Source organism: Mirounga angustirostris, unplaced genomic scaffold (genome assembly GCF_029215605.1).
Source record: "Mirounga angustirostris isolate CCGP_5_RB_7025 unplaced genomic scaffold, mMirAng1.0.hap1 SCAF_16, whole genome shotgun sequence".
NCBI lineage: Eukaryota > Metazoa > Chordata > Mammalia > Carnivora > Phocidae > Mirounga > Mirounga angustirostris.
In genome coordinates this window covers 56,997,712-57,022,876 of record NW_026991724.1, presented here as the reverse complement: position 1 = coordinate 57,022,876, position 25,165 = coordinate 56,997,712, and the positions used below count along the sequence as shown (strand labels likewise).

Below are 25,165 nucleotides of genomic sequence, written 5' to 3'. Positions count from 1 at the left end.
GACACATGAAAAAGTGCTCAACATCACTCAGCATCAGGGATATACAAATCAAAACCTCAGTGAGATACCACCTCACACCAGTCAGAATGGCTAAAATTAACAAGTCAGGAAATGACAGATGTAGGTGAGGATGCGGAGGAAGGGGAACCCTCCTACACTGTTGGTGGGAATGCAAACTGGTGCAGCCACTCTTGAAAAATAAAAACAAGCAAACAAACAAACAAAAAAAGAGAACAGTATGGAAGTTCCTCAAAAAGTTGAAAATAGAGCAACCCTATGACCCAGCAATTGCACTACCGGGTATTTACCCCAAAGATACAAATGTGGGGATCCAAAGGGGCACATGCACCCAAATGTTTATAGCAGCATGTCCACAATAGCCAAACTATAGAAAGAGCCTAGATGTCCATCAACAGATGGATGGATAAAGAAGATGTGGTATATATATACAATGGAATATTATGCAGCCATCAAAAAATGAAATCTTGCCATTTGCAATGACGTGGATGGAACTAGAGGGTATTATGCTAAGTGAAATAAGTCAATCAGATAAAGACAACTATCATATGATCTCACTGATTTGAGGAATTTGAGAAATAAGACAGAGGATCATGGCGGGGGGAAGGGAGGGAAAAATGAAACAGGATGAAACCAGAGAGGGAGACAAACCATAAGAAACTCTAATTACAGGAAACAAAGTGAGGGTTGCCGGAGTGGAGGTGGGTGGAAGGGATGGGGTGGCTGGGTGATAGACATTGGGGAGGGTATGTGAGCGCTGTGAATTGTATAAGATTAAAGAATCACAGACCTGTACCTTTGAAACAAATAATACATTATATGTTTTAAAAAAAAGAAATAGGGGCACTGGGTGGCTCATTCGTTAAGCGTCTGCCTTCGGCTCAGGTCGTGATCCCAGTGTCCTGGGATCAAGCCCCACATCGGGCTCCCTGCTCAGTGGGGAGTCTGCTTCTCCCTCTCCCTCTGCCTGTCGCTCTGCCTACTTGTGCTATCTATCTCTCTATCAAATAAATAAATAAAATCTTAAAAAAAAAGAAAGAACTGAGGGGAGGAAATAATGTGGATGATGGTGGGGAATGAGAGATGGTTGACCCTTGGTGGGATAGCATATCAGGTAAGACTGTAGACTCTGGAGTAGATGAGCTAACCTGCGTTCAAATTCTCCTTCTGCTGCCATTGGCTGCATGATCATGTACACGTTTAAAAATGATTCTCTAAGCCAGAAAGACATAAGTAATTTACAAGCTCGGGAAAGGGTGTGATGAGATGCTCAACTTCATGAGGAATTAGAGAAAAGAAGGCGACAACAATGATGTGATATTACTCCATACCCATCTGCTATGGGCTGAACTGTGTCCCCTCCAAATTCATACATTGAAGTCCTAACCCCCAGAACCTCAGAGTGGGACCTTATTTTTAGAAATAGGGTCATTGCAGATGTAGTTAGTTAAGATAAGATGAGGTCATATTGGAGTAGGGTGGGGCTCCTAATCAATATAACTTGTGTCCTTAAAAACAAAAAGGAAATTTGGGCACAGACAAGCACGGGGCGGGGGAATACCATGTGAACCTGGAGGCAGAGATTGGAGTTGATGCATCTATAAGCCAATGAGCACCAAAGATGGCTAGCAGCCCCCAGAATCTAGAAGAGTGGCATGGACTAGGTTCTCCCTCATGGTTCTCAGAAGGAGCCATCCCAGCAGACACCTTCATCTTAGAACTATGAGGCAATAAACTTTTGTTGTGTAAGCTGCTCAGTTAGTGATACTTTGGCAGCCCTGGCAAATTAGTGCACCATCTGCCAAAGACTAGGAGGCTGGGCAACCCCGGGTTTTGGGTGTGTGGGGAGGTCTGGGGACCTTCTTTCCCTGCTGTGGGACAAGGAACTGGTACGTTGAATATGGAATGCCATTTGGCAGTGAGTAAATTGAAGATACACCTAACTCAAGATCTGGCAATTTCCTGTTGGATACATATTTTAAAGATATTCTCACATTCGTTCAGAGGGGTACATGTAGAGTGATATTTAGCTCAGTATTGTTTACAGTGGAGATATTTGGGCATAATGTGGCTGTCCATTATTGGGACAGTGGAAAGATTAATGTGTTGAAGCAAGTAACTGTTCTGTAGACATATGAATGGTCCGGAAACGCTGAGTGTGCTATGGAAAGACAAATGACTTCCACAGCATTACACAATTTACAGCACAATATACGTTTGCAAGATACAAAATAAAGTTTTGCAGAGATGAACTAATTCGCATGGACTATTTCAGAGCTGCTCCTTGGAGGTGGATAATTGAAATGGAACCACAGGGGAGAGCGATGGCTTGGATGTGCATGTGCTTGTGCTAAGCCAGAGGAAATCGATTACTCAGCTTCCAGCACCCAAACTCTAACTAGAAAAATACATTTTCTTCTAAGTTCAGGTTTTCCCATTTGAATGGGACTAAAGCTTTTGATGTAGTGTTCCATGATTCATTGTTTGCGTATAACACCCAGGGCTCCATTCAATACGTGCCCTCCTCAATACCCACCACCAGGCTAACCCATCCTCCCACTCCCCTCCCCTCTAGAACCCTCAGTTTGTTTCTCAGATTCCATAGTTTCTTGTGGTTCGTCTCCCCCTCCAATTTCCCCCCCTTCATTAATGAATGGTGACTAACATAACAAAATAAAATAAAATGTTAAGAAGAAACAAACTGAGGGTTGCTGGAGGGAAGGGGGGTAGGGGGATGGGGTAACTGGGTGATAGACATTAAGGAGGGCATTGGGTATTATATAAGATTGATGAATCACTGAACTCTACCTCTGAAACTAATAATATACTATATGTTAATTGAATTTAAATAAAAAATTTAAAAAAGAAAAAAAATGAATGGGACTAAAGCTGCACCTGTTTCTCAGTCTTGTGTGAGGGTCAAACAAAACATGCCTGGAAAGTGAGTAGGATTATAAAGAGATATTTGTGTACCCAGGTTTATCTTGCCCATGGAGTCCCCGAATGATCCAAACCAGTGGTTCTTGATTGGCCATGAGCCTCCCAGAAGCACAGGACAGCCTGCCCCCACTCCAACAGTCACCTGGTTCCAAATGTCAACAGTACCAAGGTTGGGACATCCTGATCTGACCTGTATAATCTCTTCAGTCTCAGCTTTATGCTCCTCCATTCCAGCCACACTAATCACTTACCGCTTATATGAAAATGCCAAGCTCTTTGCCTCATCAAGGCTTTGGGGCATGCTGAACATGCTGTTCTTCCATGAATCTTTTTTTTTTTTTTAAAGATTTTATTTATTTATTGGACAGAGAGAGACACAGCGAGAGAGGGAACACAAGCAGGGGGAGTGGGAGAGGGAGAAGCAGACTTCCTGCGGAGCAGGGAGCCCGATGTGGGGCTCGATCCAGGACCCTGGGATCATGACCTGAGCCGAAGGCAGACGCTTAACGACTGAGCCACCCAGGCGCCCATTCCATGAATATTTCTTATGACCAGGTATAATCTCAAATGTCACCCCTCCAGGGGCACCTGGGTGGCTCAGTCGTTGAGCGTCTGCCTTCGGCTCAGGTCGTGATCCCAGGGTCCTGGGATCGAGCCCCGCGTCGGGCTCTCCGCTCGGCGGAGGGCCTGCTTTTCCCTCTCCCACTCCCCCTGCTTGTGTTCCCTCTCTCGCTGTGTTTCTCTCTGTCAAATAAATAAATAAAATCTTAAAAAAAAAAATGTCACCCCTCCAAAGGAAAGCTCCCTGAGACCGTTCTGTTAATGAGATCCATCAGATAATATTCCACCTCAGTGCCTCAAGGGGAAAACATAGCGCGATCCTGGGTTGGTGACAGAAGATAAATGAGCTTCTGTGAGCTTGTGTGCAAGTCATTCTACTGAGGGATGGCTCCAGCTTGATGAGCCTCACTTAGGAAAAGCCAGCCTGAGGGGGGAAGGGAGGAGAGGGTTCTGTATCCTCATCACATCCCGCACCTCTGCTCCAGCCCCTGAAGGTTTCCTCCTGGGCTACAGAGCTCTGGACAGGCTGCAGAACCATGGCCCCATCCCTGTCTGCCCTTCTCTGTCTTGGTGAGTCCTGAGGGTTGATCTGGGAAATGCTGAGGGGTAGGCAGTGGGCTATGAGACTAAGAATGTTTAAAAAACTGCATCAGAAATGAATTTCAGGACAGCTGGTGACCTATGAGGGCCCTTCATTTGTTGGTTGGGAAAACTGGGACCCAGGGAGGTGGTGTTTGTCTGTTATTCTGTTCTATTCTCTTCTTGGCAGGGTCAGGAAATAAACAGGTCTTCCAGTTTTGGGTGCAACTTTGTCTCTATACACTGTTTTAATTATTTAATTATTAATTTATATTTTGTATGTGGACTTGGTGACATCAGGACTAGATTACAGATTTGTCAGCAAACCTCACGGCACAGGGACAAATAATCCTGCCATTGGCAACAATATGGATGGACCTTGAGGCCATTATGCTAAGTGGAATAAGCCAGACACGGAAAGAAAATACCGCACAATCTCACTTATATGTGAAATCTAAAAAAGTCGAACTCATTAAGGCAGAGAGTGGATCACTACATCAAAAACTAATGATGTATTGTATGGGGACTAACATAATAAAAGAAAAAAAAAAAAGAGGCAGAGAGTAGACTTGTGGTTGCCAGGGGCTGAGGGTGGGAGGAAATGGGGAGATAGGCGGACAGAATACAAGCTTCTAGTTACAAGATGAGCAAGTTCTGGAGATCTAATGCACAGCATAGTGACTATAGGCAGTAATAATACAGAAATTTACTGAAAGAGTAGATCTTAAGCATTTTCACCAAACCAAACCAAAAATCAAAACAACCTGTGTGAGGTAGTGGACGGGTGGTGATAATTTGACGGTGTGAATGTCCATCGAATCGTCATGTTGTACCCCCTAGATGTACAGTTTTTCTTTGTCAGTGATACCTCAATAGGGCTGAAGTAAGAGCCTCCCATGGTGGGATTGGTGGTAGGATTACGTGTGTGTGCACAGTTCCCTTATTTATTCAGAAGAGCCCTATTGCTAAAAGGATGGAGGCTCCCAGGGGCCAAGCAGGAAGGAACAGCTGTGTTATGGGGATAAGAGAACACGTCATGAGCACAGACCACCTGTCAGTCATTCATCAACACACACTCATGTGGCATTTACTATGGGCTAGATATTACTCCATGTTTTTTAGCAGACACCTACTTAATTCCCAGAATGGCCTGACGAGGTAGGGCCTTTTTCATACCCCCATTTTACAGAGGAGGAAGCTGAGGCCCAGAGGGACTAAGGAACTTGTTTAAGGTCACACATCGAGGGCTCGAATAAACTCAAGAGTTTAGCACCAAGTTCACACTGTTTATCACTAAAATATGCTGCTGGTGTTTGAATCTACCTCCTGCCAGCTGCAGGATGGCGGACACGATACAGTCTCCATAGTCTGATCTATAAAATGGGGCTAATGATGGTCCCTAACCAGAAGGACTGCGGTGATTCAGGGTCCATCCAGGAAGTTCTCAGAAGGGGACTGGGAGTATTTTCAGTCACGCTAGAAGGCTGGATGGAAACCCACGAAAGGACCAAGGTGGGGTTGCGTTGGGCAGCAGACAAAGATGTGGGTAGAGCTTGGGTACAGGGAGCAGAACCTGGTGTGCATAGAGGTTCAGAGGGGGCTGGAGACAAGTGTGTCACCCCCTGAGCTCTGGAGTCAGGGATGATCCAGGTCCTGCCACTTCTTAGCTGTGTGAGCTCAAAGAAACTGCTTAGCCTCTCTGTCCAGTTTCCTTATGTTTATCATGGAGACAGTAACTCCTCCTGAGCTTGTGTGTGTGTGTGTGTTTGTAAGGGTAAGAGTTACCAGGTAAAATACAACATGCTCAGTGACATTTATTTTCAGGTAAACAACAAATAATATTTTAAGCCTAAGTATATCCGGCTATATTTTGTGGGTCATACTATGAAAAAATTTTTCATTGTTTATCTGAAACTTATATTTAAATGGGAGTCCTATGTTTTTATTTGCTAAATCTGGCAACCCTAGTGAGACTAAAACAGGTTATGTTACCAACCGAGCAAAAAGGGTAAGAAAACTAACGATGTACTGTATGTTGGCTCACTGAACATAATAATAATAATAAAAAAAAGCCAGCTTGAGAGGAAAAAGGCAGTTGTTCAACCTAGAGAAGGTAGAAGGCAAAATGGAGGAAAGGCACCTCCACCGGAGAAAGTGGCATTGATTGATTAGGCAGTTTGAGAGGTGTGTAAAATTACGCGGGGAGGCTATTTGGAACTGTGGAAAGAATTAGACACAGGGTCAAGGAAAACTATGCAGATGGCACTAAGCCAGACAAATACTGATTCCAGGTTCAATAAATAGGAAAAATATACAGGTACAACACTACACTCCTCAGATGTGAATAATATTTGCACAGTCATAGTGTAATTACAGAATATTGATTTAGACAAAAAGTTAGAACAGTGGGAAATCCATGATTAACACAGCCGGTGATCTCTAGACATGACAGAATGCAATAGATCCCACCCGGATCTAATATACAGCTTGGTGATTTCTTTTTTTAAAGATTTTATTTATTTATTTGAGAGAGAGAGAGAGAGAGAGCGTGAACAGGGGGAGGGGCAGACGGAGAGGGAGAGGCAGACTAACCACTGAGCAGGGAGCCCGATGCGGGGCTCGATCCCAGGACACTGGGATCATGATCCGAGCTGAAGGCAGACGCTTAACCGACTGAGCCACGCAGGCAGCCCTACAACATGGTGTTTATAGCCAATAACACCTTGTTGCCGAGTATCCTAAAAGTTCTCACCACAAAAAAAGAAATGGTAATTATGTGACGGGATACAGGTGTTAGCTAATGCTGTGGTGGAAATCATTTTGTGATATATAAATGTCAAATCAACACATACCTTAAATTTACACAATGTCGTACATCAGTACTCTCCATGAAGCTGGGGAAAAAAAAGAGACCACATCCTGCACACAGCCCCCTTTTCAGAGAGGAGATAGTTCTCTTCACAGTTGTCAAAAGTGTGTGCATTGGGGCGCCTGGGTGGCTCAGTTGGTTAAGCGACTGCCTTCGGCTCAGGTCATGATCCTGGAGTCCCGGGATCGAGTCCCGCATCGGGCTCCCTGCTTGGCGGGGAGTCTGCTTCTCCCTCTGACCCTCCCCCCTCTCATGCTCTGTCTCTCTCATTCTCTCTCTCTCAAATAAATAAACAAAATCTTTAAAAAAAAAAAAAAAGTGTGTGCATGGGGAGGGGGCAAGGAATCCCTGGCTGGCTTTTTAAAAACTGTGGTAAAATAACAAACTTAACATAAAATGTATCATTAATGACATTTAGTACACTTGCAAGGCATGCAAACATCACCCCTGTCTTGTTCCAAGACACTGTCACCACTCCAAAAAGACCCCATACCCATGACAACCAACCCTCAATCCTCCTTCCCCAGCCCCTGGCAACCACTAATCTCCTCTCTGTGTTTCCAGGCAGACTGACCCAGTGAGCACGTTTCAGATAAATGGAATCATACAGTATGCGGCCTTTCATGGCTGGCTGCTTCTGGCACTTAAATTATGTGATTGTGTGTGTCCTTAAAAAAGAAAAAAAAAAATGAGGAGAAGAGAAAGTCACTGCCTGCAAATGTCTAAAATCACCTGCCTTGCATGCAGAAGTGTGGGCTCCGGGAGGTCCTAGCCTTTGGCGCTTTTCTTCTCTGCTCAGGGCTGTGTCTGGGGCAGGTCGTGCAAGCTCAGCATGGTGAGTCCTTCCCCGCCCCAGAGCCCCGGAGTCCCGGGTCCCTCCTCTGGGCTCAGGAGGGCGGGGGCAGTGGGGGCCCCGGGAGGAGGAGCCTTTTTGGAAGCTGCTCTCCACCAGCCTCCACTTCCCTTCTAGGCCCCCTGCCCAAGCCCTCCCTCCAGGCCCTGCCTAGCTCCCTAGCGCCCCTGAAGACGCAGGTGACCGTCCGCTGCCAGGGACCTCCGGGGGTGGACTTGTACCGCCTGGAGAAGCTGAGGTCCGTGAATTACCAGGATCAGCCCATCCTCTTCATCCCGGCCATGGAGGAACGTTTCGCCGGATGCTACCGCTGTTCCTATCAGAATGGGAGCCGCTGGTCTCCCCCCAGCGACCGGCTGGAGCTGGTTGCTACAGGTACCTGGTGGGGCTTGGGGCTGCACCCGTGGCCTGGGGGCTCCAGGAGGGCGAGGAGGGCGATGGCGATGACAGCGGACCCCGAGACCCCAGGGGCTGGGATTGGGGTGGGGAGTGAAGCGCTAGCTACGTTTAGGAGAGGTGCCCCAAAACGCAGTGATCCACGTAAGCGATAGGTCAACGCACTATCTTTCTAAAACAACAAAAACCGTAAGAATAAAAAAAATAAATAAATAAATAAAATAAAATAAAACAACAAAAACCAATGCGAAAACATTCACACTGAACAGAACACCACACTTTTAAGTAAAGACAGAATCAGACGGTGCCATTTCGAACCATACCTGAGCCGGATGCAAAAGGCAACATGCATCCCCTCTCTCCACATGCTAATGCCTTCTTTTTAAATTTTTTGATGGAATAGACTGTTCTCAGCTTGTCCTTTTATTTCCAATGCATTTTCAAATGGCTATTTTCCGAACAGATTTTGAAAATGTCATTGATGAGTTGGTTTCCCTAAAGCCAGGAGAGTAAAAGGATAATGAATTCTTTAAAAAAAATTTTTTTTGGTATAAATGATATAAACTTAAAATAATTTGTGAGTTCTAATAGCCTACTTTGAAGTTTTTCAATTTTTTTCAACTATGTTAATAGTGTGGAAAAAATTCACCATACAAATACACAAAAGTGTTTTGAGCCTTTTGCCTCTCCACTAGGCACAGTTGGAGTCTGTTTTTGTTCAAAATCTTGGTTATTTTGCAGTATGAATTATTTGCATTAATTCTGGTTTAAAAATTGCATTAAAATAGTAAGCTATTTTGTTACTAATGGCATAGTTTGGGAGGTCCTTATGCATTAGGCAACTATGCTAAGTTGCTTCATTTAGTCATTCCCATTTTCTTTTCTATTCTTTTAAATTTAAATCCAATTAGCCAACATATAGTACATCATTAGTTTTTTTTTCATCTTTACAACTATGGAATTATCTTTATTTTTTTTAATTTAAAAATCTTTTTAAATTATGTTCAGTTAGCCAACATTAGTTTTTGATGTAGTGTTCCACGATTCATCAGTTGCCATTTACAGTAAAGAACACTGAGGCACCATTTCTTTCATGAGTGTTCTGTAGTTCCTAGAGTATAGATCCTTTACCTCTTTGGTTAGGTTTATTCCGAGGTATCTTATGGTTTTTGGTGTTATTGTAAATGGAATCGTTTCTCTAATTTCTCTTTCTACAGTTGCGTTGTTAGTGTATAAGAAAGCAACTGATTTCTGTGCATTGATTTTGTATCCTGCCACATTACTGAATTGTTAGATCTATAAAGAGCTTCTCAAACTCAATACCCGAAAAACAAATAATCAAGTCAAAAAATGGGCAGAAGACATGAACAGACACTTCTCTGAAGAAGACATACAAATGGCTAACAGATACATGAAAAAGTGTTCATCATCATTAGCCATCAGGGAAATCCAAATCCAAACCACAATGAGATACCACCTTACACTAGTTAGAATGGCAAAAATTGACAAGGCAAGAAACAACAAATGTTGGAGAGGTTGTGGAGAAAGAGGAACCCTCTTACACTGTTGGTGGGAATGCAAGTTGGTACAGCCACTTTGGAAAACAGTGTGAAGGTTCCTCAAAAATTTAAAAATAGAGCTACCCTATGACCCAGCAACTGCACTGCTGGGTATTTACCCCAGAGATACAGATGTAGTGAAAAGAAGGGCCATATGCACCCCAATGTTCATAGCAGCAATGTCCACAATAGCCAAACTGTGGAAGGAGCTGAGATGCCCTTCAACAGATGAATGGATAAAGAAGATGTGGTCCATATATACAATGGAATATTACTCAACCATCAGAAAGGATGAATACCCAACTTTTACATCAACATGGATGGGACTGGAGGAGATTATGCTAAGTGAAATAAGTCAAGCAGAGAAAGTCAACTATATATGGTTTCACTTATTTGTGGAACATAAGGAATAGCATGGAGGACATTAGGAGAAGGAAGGGAAAAATGAAGGGGGGGGAATCGGAGGGGGAGACGAACCATGAGAGACTATGGACTTTGAGAAACAAACTGAGGGTTTTAGAGGGGAGGGGGGAGGGGGGATTGGTTAGCCCGGTGATGGGTATTAAGGAGGGCACGTACTGCATGGAGCACTGGGTGTTATACAAAAACAATGAATCATGGAACACCACATCAAAAACCAATGATGTATTGTATGGTGACTAACATAAAAAAAAAAAGAACACTGAGGCACAGATAGAAGGGTAGATTGATCTCCAGGATCACACAGCCCCTAAGGGACAGAACCAGGATTTGAGCCTGGGCACTGCGATATGATCCTGGTTCCTGGTTACATTCCCTGAACCCTTTTGTTGGCTGGTGGCAGGGCCAGTGGGTTCTCTAGGATGGATATACCTGGAAAGTTCCCTAGCTCTTAGGAGGTGGGGGGACCTTCTCACCCCCATGGCCACACACTGGCCACGGTCTTTAACACCAAAGCTCTCTTTCCTCCCAGGAGTTTATGCCAACAAGCCCTCGCTCTCAGCCCAGCCCAGCCCGGCTGTGTCCCCAGGAGGGAAAGTCACTCTCCAGTGTCGGAGCCAATACAGTTTCGACCAATTTGCTCTGTACAAGGAAGGGGATGCTGGGCCCCAGAAGGGATCTGAGAAGCAGAACTGGGCTGATTTCCCCATCACCGCAGTGACTGTTGCCCACGGTGGGACCTACCGATGCTACAGCTTTTCCAGCAAGTTGCCGTACCTGTGGTCGGCCCCCAGCGACCCCCTGCAGCTTGTGGTCACAGGTGAGGGTGCTGCAGACCAAGCCCTTCTTCTTCAGCTCTTGCACACTCTGGTGGAAGTTCCAGGGGAGGGGCCAACAGGTGTGAAGGAGGTGGGAGGCCAGGGGAAACCTGAGGCTTTGGAGGGTATAATATTCGTTTCTTAGTGCTGCTGTCCCAAGTCACCACTAATACACTGGCTTCAAAGACCATAAATGTATCATTACCTTACATTTCTGGAGGTCAGGTACCGAATGGGTCTCCCTGGGACAAAACAACGCTGTCAGCTGGGCCGTGTTCCTTCGGGGGCCCCAGGGGAGAATCTGTCCTGTGCCTTTTCCAGCTTTTAGAGATGCCTGCATCCCTTGGCTCCCGTGGTCCTTTCCTTTGTCACAAAAGCCAGCAACGTAGCATCTTCAGTCTCTCTGTCTCAGACTCTTCTGCCTCCATGCCTCCTGCCTCCACATTTAAGGACCCTGTGATGACACTGGGCCCACCTGGATAATCCAGGATACTCTCTCCACCCCGACATCCTCTCACTTACCACGTAAGGTGCCATATTCACAGGGCCTGGGGATTAGGACTTGAGCATATTTGGGAGGCTGTTATCCTGTCTACTACAGAGCGTATACACTAGAAAAAATAATTCTTTTTTTTTTTTTAAAGATTTTATTTATTTATTTGAGAGAGAGAGAATGAGAGACAGAGAGCATGAGAGGGAAGAGGGCAGAGGGAGAAGCAGACCCCCTGCTGAGCAGGGAGCCCGATGCGGGACTCGATCCCGGGACTCCAGGATCATGACCTGAGCCGAAGGCAGACGCTTAATGACTGAGCCACCCAGGCGCCCAGAAAAAATAATTCTTAATACCAGTGATAATGCCTTGAGTCTCGTCTAGGTTTCAAACAAACAGCAGCAAAAAACTTATGGAAATTACTTAAAAAATGCCACTATAATAGGAAGGAAACTTTGACTCCCTTTACACCACTAAGTCTTTCTTATTTGTAATAGTCGAAGCACGAGGTATCTCTACAACAAAGCTTGCTGCTAAATCCTTTACATCAACTGATATAATTTAAAAACCATTATTGACGTTTCCTGCTCACCATTGTTTTACAGTTATGTTCCTTCACAAGTATTGAAGCAACTGAAGTATTTAAAGTGTATTTTATTTTTATTTTTTTATTTTATTTATTTTTTTAAAGATTTTATTTATTTATTTGAGACAGAGAGAATGAGATAGAGAGAGCATGAGAGGGAGGAGGGTCAGAGGGAGAAGCAGACTCCCTGCTGAGCAGGGAGCCCGATGCGGGACTCGATCCCGGGACTCCAGGATCATGACCTGAGCCGAAGGCAGTCGCTCAACCAACTGAACCACCCAGGTGCCCCTAAAGTGTATTTAATTTTTTAAAAAAGATTTATTTATTTAACAGAGAGAGAGAGGGAGAGAGCAGGGAAGGGCAGAGGGAAATTTTAGCAGACTCCAAGCTGAGTGTGGAGCCCTATGGGGGGCTGATCCCACCATGACTTGAGCTAAAACCAAAAGCCAGATGCTCAACCCACTGCACCACCCAGGGGCCTCAAAGTTTATTTGTTTATTTTTATTTATTTATTTTTTATTTGAGAGAGAGAGAGAATGAGAGACAGAGAGCACGAGAGGGAAGAGGGCAGAGGGAGAAGCAGACCCCCTGCTGAGCAGGGAGCCCGATATGGGACTTGATCCCGGGACTCCAGGATCACGACCTGAGCCGAAGGCAGTCGCTTAACCAACTGAGCCACCCAGGCGCCCCTATTTGTTTATTTTTTATAATCTCTACACCCTTCATGGGGCTCAAACTCATGACTCTGAGATCAAGAGTGGCATGCTCTTCCTACTGAGTAGGTAAGGTGCCCTAGCAACTGAATTATTGAATATGCCTCAATAGGGGCACCTGGATAGCTCAGTTGGTTAGCCATTGGGCTCCTGGTTTTGGCTCAGGTCATGTTCTCAGGGTCATGAGATGGAGCCCTGCATGGGGCTCTATGCTCAGCATGGAGGCTGCTCAAGATTCTTTCCCTCATCCTCTCCCTCCCACTTTGCTCCTCCCCACCCTGCTCACACACACTCTAAAATTAAAAAAAATCTTTAAAAAAAAATGAAATGCCCCGGGCGCCTGGGTGGCTCAGATGGTTGAGCGTCTGCCTTCAGCTCAGGTCATGATCCCAGGGTCCTGGGATCGAGTCCCGCATCGGGCTCTCTGCTTCTTGGGAGCCTGCTTCTCCCTCTGCCTCTCTCTCTCTGTCTCTCATGAATAAATAAATAAAATCTTTAAAAAAAAATGAAATGCCCCAATATACAAAAGACTAATGACTCTATCTATTAGCAAAGGGAAAATTCTTATCCTTTTGGTCTCCAGTGGATTAATATAGTGCAGGGTAAAATGAAAATGTACTAGTATTCAGACTTATTTTCATTGAAATCTAGCTAGTGAGGTCATTATTCAGTAGAAATTGCCCTCCATTCTTTGTTTTATTCAAGTATGGTTTCTAGACCTACAAGGTTACCCACTTTAAGTGTCCATGGTTTTTAGTGAGTTCACAGAGTTGTGCAAACATCACCACAACCCAGTTAGCCCATCTCCATCACCTCTGAAGGATCTCTGGTGCCTGTTTGCAGTCATTTTCCATTCAACCACTAACTACTTTCTATTTCTATAAATTTGCCTCTTTGGGGGAATTTCATATATAGGGAGTCCTAGAACATGTGGTCTTTTGTGACCGGCTTCTTTCACTCAGCCTCGTGTTTTTGAGGTTTGTTCACATCGTAGCAGCTATCAATCCTTCATTCTTAAAACATGCCTCTTTCAAAAGAGGACAGCACAGGGGCGCCTGGGTGGCTCAGTTGGTTAAGCGACTGCCTTCGGCTCAGGTCGTGATCCTGGAGTCCCGGGATCGAGTCCCGCATCAGGCTCCCTGCTCAGCAGGGGGTCTGCTTCTCCCTCTGACCCTCCCCCCTTTCATGCTCTCTCTCTGTCTCATTCTTTCTCTCTCAAATAAATAAATAAAATCTTTAAAAAAAAAAAAGAGGACAGCACAGTTCATAAAGAAAATGTGCATACACATAATGGAATATTATACAGCCCTAAAAAGGAAGACATGTGCTACAGTATGGATGAACCTGGAAGACGTTACACTATGTAAAATAAATCAGTCACAAAAGGCCATATACTGTCTGATTCCACTCACGGGAGGCATTTGAAAGTTGTCAAAACCATAGAGGCAGAGAGTAGAAAGGGGATTGCCAAAGGCTGAGGGAGGGGAAAAGGGGAGTTAGTGTTTAATGGACCCAGAATTTCAGTTTTGAAGATGAAAAAATTCTGAGATTTTTTGCACAACAATGTGAATGCACTTAATACTATTGAACTGTACACTTAAAAAAAATAAAATGGTACATTTAATGTATTTAAAAATAACATGAAAAAAATTTTTTTAAAGATTTTATTTATTTATTTGACAGAGAGACACAGTGAGAGAGGGAACACAAGCAGGAGGAGTAGGACAGGGAGAAGCAGGCTTCCCACGGAGCAGGGAGCCCGATACGGGGCTCGATCCCAGGGCCCTGGGATCATGACCTGAGCCGAAGGCAGATGCTTAACAACTGAGCCACCCAGGCGCCCCCAAAAAATAACATGAAAATTAAAAAAAAGACACATTTTCCTGCTATAATACTCAGAGGCATTTTTCTTATAAATCTTGGTGTCTTTGCCCAACTCATGCTTCCTACTACATCTTTGAAACCTGTCCCTAATCTGACAACTGAGCACTTCTACCGCTCTACCATCCATCACGTAGAACTCGGTTACTCCATACAGGTCTGTGTCCACCTTTGTCCCCTTTAATTTTTTAATATTAATTAATCGAGATATAATTGACACATAACATTGCATAAGTTTAAGATACAGCACATGTCGATTTGATACATTTATATATTGCAACATGATTGCCACTGTCTCACTAACTAACACCTCCAACCCATCACAAAATTGCCATTGCCTTCTTGTGGTGAGAACACTAAAGATCTGGTCTCTTAGCAACTTTCAAATCTGTAATATAGTGTGGTTGACAGTATGCTATGCATTAATCTCCAGGACTTATTTATGTACTGGTTGCAAGTTTGTATACCTTTGCCCCTTTAGAATGTTTGCAAAACTATGGCAAGAGGAATCCTTTTAGAACAGGTTGTGAAAATCAGATGATTTTGCTCAAAGCCCACAGCGCTCCCTCCTCTCTTCTCACCAAGCCCCTCTTTTACCTGTCTGATCACTGACCTGATGCTCTGCCCTCATCCACTCTGCCTCAGGTACACTGGCACCTTGCTTCCCCCCACCCTACTTTTAAATTGAAGACTAACTGACATACAATGTTGTCTTAGTTTCAGGTGTACAACATAGTGATTTGATATTTATATATATTATGGAATGGTCACCACGGATAAGTCTAGTTACCATCTGTGACGGTTATATATATATATATTTTTTTATTCTTATGTTAATCCCCATACATCATTAGTTTTAGATGTAGTGTTCCATGATTCATTGTTTGTGCATAACACCCAGTGCTCCATGCAGAATGTGCCCTCCTCAATACCCATTACCAGGCTGACCCATCCTCCCACCCCCCTCCCCTCTAGAACCCTGTTTGTTTTTCAGAGTCCATCGTCTCTCATGGTTCGTCTACCCCTCCGATTTCCCCCGCTTCATTCTTCCCCTCCCGCTACCTTCTTCTTCTTCTTCTTCTTCTTTTTTTTCTAAACATATATTGCATTATTTGTTTCAGAGGAACAGATCTGAGATTCAACAGTCTTGCACAATACCATCTGTGACGGTTATATTACTGACTACATCCCATCTTGCTTTTCCTTGAATCTGCAGGCTCACTATGTCCTCAGGGACCTTGCACTTGCTGGGATGCTTTCTCCAGATCTCATGGCTCAATCCACTGCTTCCTTCAGGCCTTCTATCAAAGGTCACATTCTTGCCTCTCTGATGCTATCTGCTGCCTTCCCTGCCTAATTTTTCTCCACAGCACCTATACCTGTTCATACATTGTACTGATTTATGGTGTTTATCACCTGTCTGCCCCCTGCATCCTGGAATGTAAGCTCCAGAAAGACAGACATTTTGGCTGTTTTCTTTTCTGCTGTATCCCCAGCACAAACAATAGTTCCTGGCACATAATAGGAACTTAATGAATAGTCACCTGTTTTAATTGTACAATGCAGTGGTTTTTAGTAAATTTAGAGTTGTGTGGTCACCACCACAATCCAGTTATAGAACATTTCCACCACCCTATCATATCCCTCATGTCCATATGCAGCCCCTCCCTCCTCCTCCCTCCAGCCCAAGGAAACCACTAATCTTCCTTCCTTTATAGATTTGTCTTTTTTTGGATCCCTGCTCATTTATTGCTTCTTTCACTGAACGTATTTCAAAAGTGCCTATGCTGGGGCTGTGCTTTGCTGGGGACTTGAAACTCTCTCTCTCTCGTATCTTTTCCTTTACACACACATATTACACACACACACGTAATACATACATATAGTAATTAGAATAAACAGTCTTAAAGGGTATCCAATACCTGCATAGCTGTCGCTGTGACATGCATTATGAATTAGAAGCACATGGTGCTGTTAGAACCTAGAAGGGGAGGCAGTTCGGGAACCCTTCTCTGAGCAGTCAATGTTTGACCTGGATCTCAGGGCAGAGTAAGAGGTAACTAGGTGGGTGGAGCAGTGGGATGGACTGCACGCGTGCGGGATTGTATGAGCAAACGTCCTGGGGTGAAAGGAGGTTGGCAGGTTGGTGCAGCTACAAAGCTAGGGTGGTGGGGGTGGAAAGGGGTTGTGTTTTGCTACATGGGCATCACCCCTTCTCCCTACATGTATCCCACGGCTTCTGCCTCTTCTGCTTTCCAGGACTTAAGAGCCGGTTTTGCTCCTAGGGACAAAGTAAGGTGCAGGTCACAGAGATCCAGAAAAAGGGACAGAACTGAAGTTCAAAAAGCAGGGAGGGCAGCTACAGAGACTGTCATTCTTAATGAGTCCCAGAATGCGCTAGATGTGCTATTTAACACCCATGACAGTCCAGTGATGTGAGCTTCTTTGTATTCATTTTCTAGGTGAGGAAACTAGGTCGCAGAAATGCTTTATTATTTGTTCAGGATCCATAGCTAACAGAACACAGAACTCTCTTTTTCTGATTTCCCAGGGACCTCTGTGACCCCCGGCTGGTTATCCGCAGAACCACCATCCTCTGTGACAGGTAAATTCTGGAGGATTCATCCCAGTGTCTGGGGTATAGACCAACAGACCCCTTCTTTTCTTTCTCCCCTTTATCTAGATTTCTCAATTTAATTCACTTGTCTCTTTCATAAATTTGATTTATTTAAAAAATCACTTATTTCTGCCTGTAAAGAAGATTGGTATAATAATATTAGATAGACATTACTATGCTGCCCTACACCCCCACTTCTATCCAGCCTTAGATGGTTTATAATGTCTAATGTGGAGAAGAATAATCTGAGTGGCTTATAAAATCATAGATTCCTGGACTCTAGTTTTGAGTCTCTGATTCCATTGTCCAGTGGTTCTCAAACATTAGGGGGCCTGAGAATCACCTGGAGGTGATCCAGGTTTCTGGACCCCACCAGTTCCTGATTCAGAAGGTCTGGGGTGGGGTCCAGTTATGTTCATTTATTTTCTTTTTTTTTTTTAAAGATTTTATTTATTTACTTAAGAGAGAGAGCGAGAGTGAGCACAAGCAGGAGGAGCGGCAGGCAGAGGGAGAAACAGACTCCCCACTGAACAGGGAGCCCAATGTGGGGCTCGATCCCAGGATCCTGAGATCATGACCTGAGCTGAAGGCAGATGCTTAACTGATTGAGCCACCCAGGAACCCCCAGTTATGTTCATTTCTAACAAGTTTCCAGGTGACACTGATGCTTCTGATCCTGGGATGTCACTTTGAGAATGACTGCACTAAATTTTGTGTGAGCCATCATATTCTCCCATCTTCAAAGTATCTTAGTTGATTCTGGTATGTTGCATACCAGCTGGTGCCTTAAGAGACTGTGCATTAGTCTGTGGCATCTCTAACATTCCCCATGTCTCAGGGTAGACCCAAATTCTGAGGAACAGAAGCATGTTGAAAAGAGCCAAGTTGGACAAGAATCTGCTGACTTGTGTGGTTGAGGGTGGTATGGAGGCTGTCATGCTAAACGAGGCACACTGCATGTGTGTATGTGCGCATATGTGTGCATGTATTTCTCATTGGAATTTTAAAACTTCTAATTCTGAGATGTGGGTTCACAAGAAGTTGCAAAGACAATAGAGAAGAATTCCCTGTACCCTTTGCCTAAATTTCTCCAATGGCTACGTCTTGCATAATTATAGTACAACATAAAACCAGGAACCTGACATTGATACAATATTTGTCTTTAGTTCTATGGCAATTTATCACATGTGTAGATCCATGTAATCACCACTCCAAGATACAGAACTCTTCCATCCCCACAAAGATATCCCTCAGACTACCCCTTTATGGTTATATCCACCCACTCCCCTCCCACCATTCCTACCCCCTGGCAAGTACTAATTTGTTATTCTATTTAATTTTGTCATTTTGACAATGTTATATATAAATGGAAAGGTTCACCTATCATGGAATGTTTTGGGATTGACTTTTCTCATTGAGCGCAATGCCCTTGAGATCCATCCAAGTTATTGTGTGTTATTAATAGTGTGTTCCTTTTTATGGCAGAGTGGTATTCCATGGTATACATGTATTTCATCATGTTTAATCTAAATTCAAACAAAAATTTATTTATTTATTTTTTGAGAGAGAGAGTGCATGCATGTGAGATGGGGAGTGGCAGAGGGAGAGAGAGAATCTTAAGCAGGCTCCATGGTCAGTGCAGAGCCCCACATAGGGCTCCATCTCAGAACCCCTGACATCATCACCTGAGCAGAAATCAAGAGTTGGATGCTTAATGGACTGAGCCATCCAGTTGCCCCTCAAACAAGAATTTATTAATGAGGCTCACAGGAAGAGAAATAACAGAGAACAAATAATATCCCAAGGTCTTATTATACCACAGATAGGTGAGCATAAGCTAGGCTTTGATGAGCTGGTTCCACCATACAAAGATGGTCCCCAGCCTTAATAGGAGCTACATATTTATAGGTTGAGGGGTTTTAGGAGATACTTTGGTGCCCATGTAACTGGGGAGGTCCCTGGTTAAGAAAATGGCCTCAGTAGGGAGGGGAGCCTCTTGTGTTCAGAGGCTGGTATCAACCACTGAGCTTGCACAGATCTACTGGTCCACTTCTTACTTTTTAAATTGAGATATAAGTCACATACCATGAAGTTCATCATACCCACCAGAATGGCAATAGTAATTAATAATAATAATAATGATAAAGCACAACAGGTGTTGTTGAGGATGTGGAGAAATTGGAACCCTCATACGCTGCTGGTGGGAATGAAACATGGTGTCACTGCTGCGGAAAACATTTCAGCATTTCTTCAAAAGAATTATCATATGACTCTATCATAAAATTACCATAGGACCCAGCTAGCTATTCCACTTGTTGCTATATCCTCTCCCCCCAAATTAAAAAATGTATGGTCATACAAAAATGTGTACATAAATGTTCATAGCAACATTATTGATAGTAGCCCAAAAGAGGACATAATGTAAGTCCATCACTGGATGAATGGATCCATTTCTTATTCAGCCACTGAGGGATAGAAGAAAATATGTCTTTTTTTTTTTTTTAAAGATTTTATTTATTTATTTATTGGAGAGCAAGCGAGAGAGAAACAGCATGAGAGAGGAGAGGGTCAGAGGGAGAAGCAGGCTCCCTGCTGAGCCGGGAACCCGATACGGGACTTGATCCCAGGACCCTGGGATCATGACCTGAGCCGAAGGCAGTCGCTTAACCAACTGAGCCACCCAGGCACCCCGAAGACAATATGTCTTATAGCACCTCTACATTTGTCTCTCCTCAGTGTCTATGCAGTGTGTGTCAGAGAAAGGGGTTCTGGGAAGCCCAGATATCTCAGAAGGGCTATGCAGAGTAGGGGACTCCCTGGGCAGACTTACATTATCCACTTTCTTATTACCCTCTTGCTTAGAATTCCCAGAAGCCTCCAGGAAACTGAGCATCTCACTCATCAACAAGAGCTCTACAATTGGTAGGTAACCAGGCGCTCAGAGCCCAGCAGAGAGGAGTATGAGGATAGGTTTTTCTCTCATCATCTAAGGCTTTAAGTCTGCTTCAGGAGATCACCTGATTCTCCCAAGGAAAGTCCTTGGTTTGAGGATCAAGGATAGGATAGAGGTGGGCTCTGAGTATGGGGACAGATATGCATTCTGCGTAATGTGGCCATTTCAAAGATGGCGGAGCCAAGGCTATGATGGGAGGACCATCACTCATTCCTACACACTGCTCTTCTGACTTTGCTCTGGTCCATGTGTGTAACTTTTGTCCTCTATTTTTCACTGCCTCCTCTTATCACTGCAGTCCCGTGCAACATACTTCTCTCACATGTAATTCTCTTCCCCCTCACTTTTCCTGGAAAAAGTATCCACTTCCCTCAAGACAGAAACCTTGACAGATCCCCTGAGGATAGGTCCAATATCTCCACTGGGTCCACCTGACTCGAGCTCTCTGTTAGACTCCTGATGCCAATAAGTTCTTTCTAAGACCCTAAGGAGATTCTTTATCACCCTCTGTTCAAAATCCTTCTGGGTTCCCAATCACCCTTAGGATATAGCCTGGGGTTCTCAGCTTGATGTTCAATGCTTTTAGATGCAATGCCCTTAGATCAGCCACTGTCTGATCCCTCCAGGGGAGGGACAAGATCCCTCCATTCTTGTCTTCATTCCTCATGCAAATCTCAGTCACACAGAGTCAGATGAAGCTCTCCTGGATCCCTGGCATCTCCTCCTCACTCTGCATCCAAGCCACTTGCTCTACTTTTCCTTCCATTTCCTCCTGGCTTCAGTCCCTTAGGAGAGCCTTTTCTGACACTGGGTTGTATAGTTTCCTCTGTCCTGTGGACTATTATAGCAATTTACACAGTATATTAAAACACACACCTGTCAGATATGTATGGCTGAGCACCTGGAAAGTCTCTGGAGATACTTGTGGAATTAGACAAGAGCTACCATGTGTGGGGTGCTTATCATATACCAAGCACAGTGCCTTATGCTGTTATTATTGTTATTGGTTTAAATTTCACATTAACCTGTGATGTATTATAATTATTTTCACTGGACAGATGGAAAAACTGGCTCATAGATATTAAGTCTATTGACAGAGGCCCCACATCTAATTAGTGATGGATCTGGGGTTCAAATCTAGACAGCCTGACTCTGTAGTTCACGCTCTTCTTATGGTCATGGGATTCTGCCTCAAAAATGTGTGCATTCAGGATAGGGGCAGGAACAGGGCTAGGAGAGATGATCTTATCCCTTTATACTTTCTCTTTTTGATTCCCAGAGCCTTCTAGGTCTATCACCATCTCTCCAAAGGGGCCAGAGTCTCCAACTGGTAAGTGGTCCTCTCTGGACTTCTTCATTCCCACCCCTGTGTTTTCCCCTAAAGCTGACTGCTTTCCCTGTACAGAGGCTACACTCTATGGTCTTGGGTCCTGGTGTATAAAATACTAAGGGGAGGGTAAATATCCACACTTGGAACTCAGAATTGGGCAATAAGATCAGGTGAGAAGGTTGAGATAAATCTAAACCTGACTGTAGTTCATGCTCTTCTTATAGTCATGGCATTCTGTCTCAAAAGTGCATGCATTCACCCCAATGTTCATAGCAGCAATGTCCGCAATAGCCAAACTGTGGGAAGAGCCGAGATGCCCTTCAACAGACGAATGGATAAAGAAGATGTGGTCCATATATACAATGGAATATTACTCAGCCATCAGAAAAGATGAATACCCAACTTTTACATCAACATGGATGGGACTGGAGGAGATTATGCTAAGTGAAATAAGTCAAGCAGAGAAAGTCAATTATCATATGGTTTCACTTATTTGTGGAACATAAGGAATAGCATGGAGGACATTAGGAGAAGGAAGGGAAAAATGGGCGGGGGGAATTGGAGGGAGAGATGAACCATGAGAGACTATGGACCTGAGAAACAAACAGGGTTTTAGAAGGGAGGGGGGAGGGGGATTGGTTAGCCCGGTGATGGGTATTAAGGAGGGCATGTACTGCATGGAGCACTGGGTGTTATACGAAAACAATGGATCGTGGATCACTACATCAAAAACTAATGATGCATTGTATGGTGACTAACATAACATAATAAAATTAAAAAAAAAAAGTGCATGCATTCAGGATAGGGGCAGGAACAGGGCTAGAGGAGATGATCTTATCCCTTTATACTTTCCTATCACCACCTCTCCAAAGGGGCCAGAGTCTCCAACTGGTGAGTAAGTGGTCTTCTCTGGACCCTCTTCATTCCCACCCCTGTGTCTTCCCCTAAAGCTGACTGCTTTCCCTGTACAGCTCTATGGTCTTGGGTCTTGGTTTATAAAATGTTAAGAGGAGGGTAAATATCAGTACTTGGAACTCAGAATTGGGCAATAAGATCAGGTGGGAAGGTTGAGATTTTCTAAAGGATCAGGGAAAGATAAATTCCATCTCTTTCCACTCCTCGTAATAGTCTTTTCTGCTGCAATTAGCCAAATGGCCAGGTAGTGTCTGTGTGTGTGGAGGGGTTGTATCAGAGGCCTATGAGGGGGTTGTATGGAAGAAATGATATTTAGAGAATTGGGCTTATCTAGCCCTGACCATTGGTGAGGAGGGGAGGAACCCTCTAGGAAGGAGACTGACATTCTAGGTAGCAGAGAATAGGATCTAGGATGAGGGATATGGCTATGAGAAACCCAAGATGTACCTTGAAGTGGGTCCTAGAGATAGGCTTTCATCACCTGCTCCTGTCTCTTTGTTCCTCCAGGTCTTGCCCAGCAGCACTACACCAAGAGCAATCTGGTCCGGATATGCATTGGGGCTGTGATTCTAATACTCCTGGTGGGGCTTCTGGCAGAAGATTGGCACAGCAGAAAGAAATCCCTGCCACACCGGGTCAGACCTATCCGCAGGCCACTCCCACCCCTCCCGCAGACCCAGAAACCACACAGTCAGCAGGATGGGGGTCGACCAGATGGCCACAACCATGGGCACCACCATTAGAACTCCAAGGCTTGGTTGTATCTACGAGACATGGGACGTAAAACCATGTGTGGAGTGTATGGAATGTAGGAGGAGGATAGTGGTTATAACTGGAGGAGGAGGACCTTGGGGCCTCTCCTTGGTGTCCCATCAAGGAGCTGTTGAGCCAGTGTCTATTTGGCTTTCCATCCAAGGACTCCCTTCATTTGGGATTGGAGGTATCTAGTGGATGCCAGTATCTTTTCACTCATATCTTGCCCCTTGTGGATCTTATGGCACCCTAACTGGACCATCACACTGACCTCTTCAACCTTTCCTAATACATATTACAGATTGACTTCTGTATCCCCAAGCCTCATAGCTGACCCTGTTCTATCCTCTGCACAAAACTCTCCCATGCTTCCTGTTGGCCCCTGTGTTTTCTCTGGGTATCCATGGCTTAGCTGGTTAATTCAGACAAGTACTCATTTCCTGAGCCTCTCAGCCCAGCCTCTCTCCTAACCAGAAACATTTGGTTATATGTGTGAGTACTCAGGGTTTGCCCCACCACACCTCCCCACCCTGAGGATGTCCTTCTCCTACTCCTTGATCCCAAATGCCATTTCCTCAGACATGGGCTTTGGGTTCATCAATTTATGGCCACATCCTCCTCCTATGTTGCTGCATAGTGAATACCACACTCACAGATTCTCTAACTCACAGGTGAAATTGGCAGAGTATCTGTCCCTAAACTGATGCACACAGGCTACTCAATTTCTTTTCCCCTAAAGGGGGCAACCTCAGGGCATTTTGCACCCAAGGGATATTTGTCAGTGCCTGGAGATATTTTGGGAGGGAGGTGCTCGTATTTAGTGGGTAGAGGGTAGAGATGCTAACACTCTAAGCATGCACAGGACAGTTTCTCTCTCATCATCAAGTATCTCTCCATTTTGAGATACACTTAAGATAACAAAGAATTATCTGGCTCCAAGTGTCAATAGCACAGAAATTGAGAAACCCTCGGCTAGAAGATATTGAGATTCCTTCCTAGCTTTTAAAACATTGTGTGCCTCTATTTCTTCTTTTAACAACCCCACCCACTCCCACCTGAAGGCAGCTAGCACACCTCAGACCCTGAGAATGCAGATGCTCTAGGAGAGACCTATATCCAGCTGAACAAGAGGCCTTGAGAGAGAAACAGAAGGAAACTTATAGAAAAATCCAGGAGCCCACACCATATGCAGGGACATCACTGAGATGATGACACACAAGCACATTAAATGGAGGTTTGAAGGGGATGTCTGGGAATGTGGCATATTTGGTGAGAATGATGAATGAATGGACCCCAGTGAAGAAATAGGGGAAAGTAGGATGATTGGAAGAAAAATTTAAAAATTAGTGCTTAATAAAAAAAAGTGATTCTTACAGTTGTTGCTTTAAGGACTTTTGGGATTCTGTCTGTCACAAGGAAATAAGGGGGACTCTATGGGGAAGAGCATACCATGAAGTACATACCATGAAGTTATGTTTTCTGTAAGTAAGGTTGGAATTATTAAAAAGCTAATCAGAGCAAGGACATGATCATATAAGGGCTTCACTGAAGCACTTAAGAATGCTACAAAATATTGTAGGATTGGTGGAGAAATACTCTACAAGGAAGACTTACTAGGCAGCTATCCACGAAGGTCAAGGAATGCCAGAACTGGGCAGTGACTGGCAAGGTGAACAGACCAGTGTGATTACAAACATTTCTGTCCCCCTTTTCTTTCTGGGTTAGGTTCTCCCCAAATAAAGGATCTTCTGTCTAAATTTGGTCAGAATCCATTAATAAAAACCTCCTTTATGAATGCTTTCATGCCTTTATTTCTCTTGATAGACTCGAGATATAGGCATTCTATCCATAACAGGGGTAAGCCACCTGTGTGTATTTCATGGAAGCCAAAGCACAACTAAGGCTACAGTAACA

At 44.2% G+C, this 25,165-nt stretch overlaps 1 protein-coding gene across 1 annotated transcript in view; it reads left to right on the top strand.

The window, feature by feature from the left end:
* The window catches only part of RDH13 (retinol dehydrogenase 13), a 51,839-nt gene extending 28,557 nt beyond the window's left edge, over window positions 1–23,282 (top strand). Inside the window, exons 7-12 of the mRNA XM_064581704.1 lie at window positions 7,767–7,802; window positions 7,938–8,195; window positions 10,728–11,015; window positions 20,163–20,222; window positions 21,533–21,583; window positions 23,006–23,282. Of these exons, the coding sequence (XP_064437774.1) occupies window positions 7,767–7,802; window positions 7,938–8,195; window positions 10,728–11,015; window positions 20,163–20,222; window positions 21,533–21,583; window positions 23,006–23,241 (929 nt within the window). The 3' untranslated portion in view covers window positions 23,242–23,282. The remainder of the gene's footprint in view (window positions 1–7,766; window positions 7,803–7,937; window positions 8,196–10,727; window positions 11,016–20,162; window positions 20,223–21,532; window positions 21,584–23,005) is intronic.
* The last annotated feature ends 1,883 nt before the right edge of the window (window positions 23,283–25,165 follow it).